The following is a 5,225-nucleotide window of genomic DNA, read 5'->3' on the forward strand; positions in this document are numbered from 1 at the left end:
CCGGGCTTCTGACAAAACAACCCGGGCTTAAGCCCAGTAAGCCACCCCCACGCTCCGCCCCTGCACACACCACAGAAGGTTCAAGCCTGTTTATTCCAGCTGAATAACCAGTGTATGTTAAGTCTTTCAGGTTACAGGTGGGTTGTGACAAATGCGTGCTGCGGTCAGAAATTAAATGTACTTCCTGCTTGTCAGAAAAACTATTAAAACTCTTCTTCTTCTGTTTTTTCTGCTGTAGGGTTTTGGACAGGCCTTACGGTTTGCGTGTTAGTGCAGTCGATCTTTTTCATCACATTTTTGTGCAAACTCGATTGGAAGAAGGCTGCTGAAGAGGTGCACACCTGCATCTATTGACAGTTTATTACACTTTCACTCATCAAAGCATGTCATTAACTGTTGTGTCTGATCAGGCTGAAGTGCGAGCAGGAGTCTGCGTCAAAGAAGAAAAAGACACGATCAAGATGGAAAATAGAGGTGAGTGGGAAAACTGGCTGAAACATTCCCGTTATTACAGTGTCTTATTCATACTTCTCTTTCCAAACCCTAGACTCTAATCACATCCAGACCCCAATCAGTACTATTGCATCCAGTGGTGAGAGCGCCGGGGTGGACCACGTATACATGGAGGTGCAAATACCAGAAGAGAGTCAAACCACCAACACCACTACAGTGGGAGATGTTCTGTCAGTGTCACAGCTGGTGTTACGGCGCGGCCTAGCGATACTCATCATGGTCCTCATCCTCGCTGCTGGAGTCATTACCAACACCGTCCTCACCCCGCTGCTCAAATGATGTAATGGGTTAAATGTATTGTTGTGTGTATACATACACGCATATTTAGTGTGCACACAAAAAATACCACTTTTTCTTTTATTTGCCTTAATCAATATATCACAAAAAGATATCAGAAATACCAAAAGAAAATTAAAGAATTTAATTTAGCTATCTCTTCTGTCTAATTATGTTTCTTTCACAGAAACTATGTATTAAATAGCATATTTATTTATAGCTAATAGCTAATAATAGTTGTATTTCTGATTTCATATAAGGTTTTTTTTAGTGTTTATTAATGTTTGCTAATTATATGTTTTAAATAAAGATTAGATTCACATTCAGATACATATCAGCCCATGCAATAAATGACATCTTCTCAGACAGTTTCATCAAACAACCAGTACTGTTAATTATCAATGTCCATAATAGCAAATCTAGCACAGTTCGACTCTGAAGTCAGATTTTTTTACCCATCTAATCTTGGTGGCTGTTTCTGTGCCTCCCTCTGCTAACCCCACATGTGACATTATCCACTCGGTCACAGCCAATTCAATTCAAATTCTTTATTGTCCCACAGGGTGAAATTAGTTTAGCAGCAGGCAAAATAAAAGTAAACAAAACAATAATATAAAATAATAATGACAATAATAGTAATAGAAAGTCACAGGACGGTCATTTGCCACTAAGGAGATGGGATGCAGCAGGGATAAAAGAAACCTGGAGTCTTGGTCTTCCTCAAAGGTACTCTAAAACGGCGCCCAGAAGGCAACAACTCAAACTCACTGTGAAGTGGATGGTTCAAACAATTAACACTAGAATGAGCCTTCCTAAGCATATTTTTGTTGTAAATGGCAAAAAGTCCATCTTGCCAGTGCCCTGAAATTTTGCTAGTAGTTTTTACCAGAAGTCCAAACTTATTCTTATTCTTCACCGTCAGGTTACCAAACCAGGCAGTGAAAAGACATCATTCAATAAAACTACAAAACAAAGACAACATCTCAGATGAGACATTAAAGGATCTCATTTTCCTTAAAAAGAACAGTCTTTGTTGAACTTTTTTAGTAGTGGCATCAGATTGAAATGCAGCTGGATGCCTCTCTTGTGTCCTGGATTGTTGACTTCCACCACTGCACAGAGACCTGTCATCTTCAGAGGTTTTCTGATGACTCTGCAGTGGTTGGATGGATCAATGTGGGTGTTGAGAGAGAGTACCGGGCTGTGGTTGACTCCTTTGTCAATGCGGTGCGAGCACAATCATCTTGATTGTGGACTTTAGGACGAGCAGGAAACCTGCGTCCCCTGCTTCACTCCATTGCCACATACCTAGTTTCAGGGACTAAGATGCACGGAGAGGAATGGAGAATTTGCAATTTGAGAAATGAGACCCAATAAAAACTAAATGTGGAAGACGATAACAAATCACAGCACAGTGTGGTGCATGACCTTAATCATGTGATTTAGCATGTTTTGGTTTTCTTGTTAGCTCACAAAATTTGTGGCATTGTTCCTCCTGATGACTGTTCAGATAAGCCAACTGACCTGACATAACTCATTTCCAAGACAAGCAGCTTGTCCACTCGAGGGCTGGCAGCAGGAGTCAGCCAACATCCTGTTATACAAGAGGCATATAAGAGGTCAATAGAGTCCCATCCTGAGCTGAGGTCCAGAAAGACAGTGGGAGTGCATAATACAGTTTTTACTATAAGTTTTTTGTGTTCACAGAAGGAAAGAAATCCAGGGAAGCCTTGAAATATTGTCATTTACCCTCTCTAACACTCTGCTTCTGATGAAGCTGGACGATAGAGATGATCAAGAAAACTAGTGGTGAAGCAACAAAGACAAGTAATACACCCTTGTGGTTAGGAGCGGAGCAAGATCCCCTTTCCCCTTAGTGGGGTGGGTCACCTTCTCCACAGAGCCTGATTCCACCCAGTAATTCTTCCTCCCAGAGGAAGCATTTGCTTTGCAGGACCTCACGGTCACTGAACAGAAAGACTCCTAATTAGGAGTTTTCAGAGCAGAGACACTGTAAACGCCCCTAGAGAGTTATTGCATGTTTGGTTGTGTAATTAGTTATAGCAATGATAAAGGACTAGAAAACAAAACATTTAGTTTTATAGACTTTATGACACTTTTTGCTGCCGCTGAAGATGGAAAAATAAAAACCTAATTCAAGCATAAAAAAGTGCTCTTACTCAAGTACAGCAGACTGAGGAGGAACACCACCTGGTGAGTAAAACAGCTGTGATCTGTCCTTTTTGAAATTCAGTTTTGGGTAGGAAGTCAGTCACAATGTGGATTAATCTGCTGTTTACCACCCGTCTGTCTGTTAAAGATTATTTAAGATTATCTTATAGTTTGAATAAGCTTTGTAGCAGTACTCTGTTCATGTTATTCACTGCTTTCTCGTCTGTCCAGATAAACCAATATCTGACACTAGAGTACAGTCTGATCTATATACTTACCCAAACATCACCATTTATCTTTGCAAAACCATATTCACCGTTTACTGACGCCATACAATAAGCATCGGTGCTTTAGAACACCCTGCTGGTTATATGTGGTTATGTCACTTGTTCTGTGGTTTTACAGTTGAAGTAATGGAACGTTTTCTGGGTTATTACTTAATTAAGGAATAATTAAACCTGACAGGCAGTTTAAGGCAAATACTGTCAAGCATCCGCTCCTTGCACCCACCACATCATCCCTGCTCTAACGTTTTTTTCTCCCTCATGCTTGTCATACTTGCAGATGTCAGTAAAGTTGTATCGGCTACATGTGTCAGCATCTAGCTACAGAAGCACAGCTGGTAACTTTTTTTGAAGTTTCGAGTAATTTTGGATACAGTGTTTCAAACACTGTATCCAAACACAAGAGAAAAGTCACACATGAAGTTTGTTACACAAAATGCATATCGTACTCCAGCACCAGAGTAAAGGGTGTGAGAGCACTGGCTTGAAATAGAGGAAATAGGTGAATTAAAACTGAAAGTTTTATCTGTCATGTTTTAGAGAGTAAAAATGGACTGAAATGCAGAGACATTGGAAGCAGAGTATAATGAGCCATTTATTTTGGCTGATTAAATAGAGTTAGCAATGTGGTGCACAAAGTTCAGGATTTCAGAGGGAGGGTACGCACTTTTCATGCTTGCAGTTTCTGCATCTGAGCCTGAATCAAGATTTTGACCAATGACAGACCTCTCAGCTGGAGTCAAGGAGCAGTACTTCAGCATTACTACAGCTGTCTTGGCTCTCTGCACAGACTCACTGTGTCCTTTTTAAATATAATGGCATGCCACTGTGGTCGAGGTTCTGCAGCAGGTAATCTGAGATCATTGTACATCAAGTGCATCATTTAAAAGCAGTAAGGCTGCAGCTTCATGGATTATTGCAGTTCACTAATTTTCTTGTTATTGCTAATCTGGTTAATGCAGATTAATGGCTTCACAAGTTAACACACATAGTAAACAAGGTGATTGTTGCAAGCATCAGTTTATCCTGCCTCCAAAGACGTAGCCTGGTTGCCCAGTCTGAAAGAGAGAGGGCTGTTCAGAGACTCCGTATTAATTACGATAGTGCCAGTGATCCATGCAGATGTGGTTACTGTCTGTATATGGTTTCCTCATGCATTCAGCAGACTGAACTTTGCCCTCAGTAATATTTGGACAACTACAGTGGGATGCAAAAGTTTGGGCAACCTTGTTAATAGTCATTATTTCCCTGTATAAATCGTTGGTTGTTACAATAAAAAATGTCAGTTAAATATATCATATAGGAGACACACACAGTGATATTTGAGAAGTGAAATGAAGTTTATTGGATTTACAGAAAGTGTGCAATAATTGTTTAAACAAAATCAGGCAGATGTATAAATTTGGGAACCACAAAAAAAGAAATAAAATCAATATTTAGTAGATCCACCTTTTGGAGAAATCACAGTCTAAACGCTTCCTGTAGATTCCAGTTAGAGTCTGGATTGTGGTTGAAGGTATTTTGGACCATTCCTCTTTACAAAACATCTCTAGTTCATTCAGGTTTGATGGCTTCAGAACATGGACAGCTCTCTTTAACTCACACCACAGATTTTCAATAATATTCAGGTCTGGGGACTGAGATGGCCATGTTGTACTTGTTCCTCTGCATGAATGCCTTAGTGGATTTTTTGATTTTGTTGTCTTGTTGAAAGATCCAGCCCCGGTGCAGCTTCCGCTTTGCACAGTGACTCCATCAGCTGGAAGATGATGTTGTAGGTCTTTGGTGCTGGTCTGTGGGTTGACTGACTGTTCTCACCATTCGTCGCTTCTGTCTATCCGAGATTTTTCTTGGCCTGACACTTCGAACCTTAACTTGAACTGAGGCTGAGGTCTCCCATTTTCTCAACATGTTCCTAACTGTGGAAACAGACAGCTGAAATCTCTGAGACAGCTTTCTGTATCCTTCCCCTAAACCAGA

The 5,225-nt window shown here is 40.5% G+C and overlaps 1 protein-coding gene across 1 annotated transcript in view; it reads left to right on the forward strand.

Moving 5' to 3' along the window:
- Nucleotides 1–3,790, forward strand: part of LOC102314537 (multidrug and toxin extrusion protein 1) — a 16,115-nt gene extending 12,325 nt beyond the window's left edge. Inside the window, exons 14-16 of the mRNA XM_005944523.2 lie at nt 239–333; nt 411–474; nt 548–3,790. Of these exons, the coding sequence (XP_005944585.1) occupies nt 239–333; nt 411–474; nt 548–792 (404 nt within the window). The 3' untranslated portion in view covers nt 793–3,790. The remainder of the gene's footprint in view (nt 1–238; nt 334–410; nt 475–547) is intronic.
- The last annotated feature ends 1,435 nt before the right edge of the window (nt 3,791–5,225 follow it).

Source organism: Haplochromis burtoni, unplaced genomic scaffold, assembly GCF_018398535.1.
Source record: "Haplochromis burtoni strain Fernald_Lab_line unplaced genomic scaffold, NCSU_Asbu1 Contig_233, whole genome shotgun sequence".
Lineage (NCBI taxonomy): Eukaryota > Metazoa > Chordata > Actinopteri > Cichliformes > Cichlidae > Haplochromis > Haplochromis burtoni.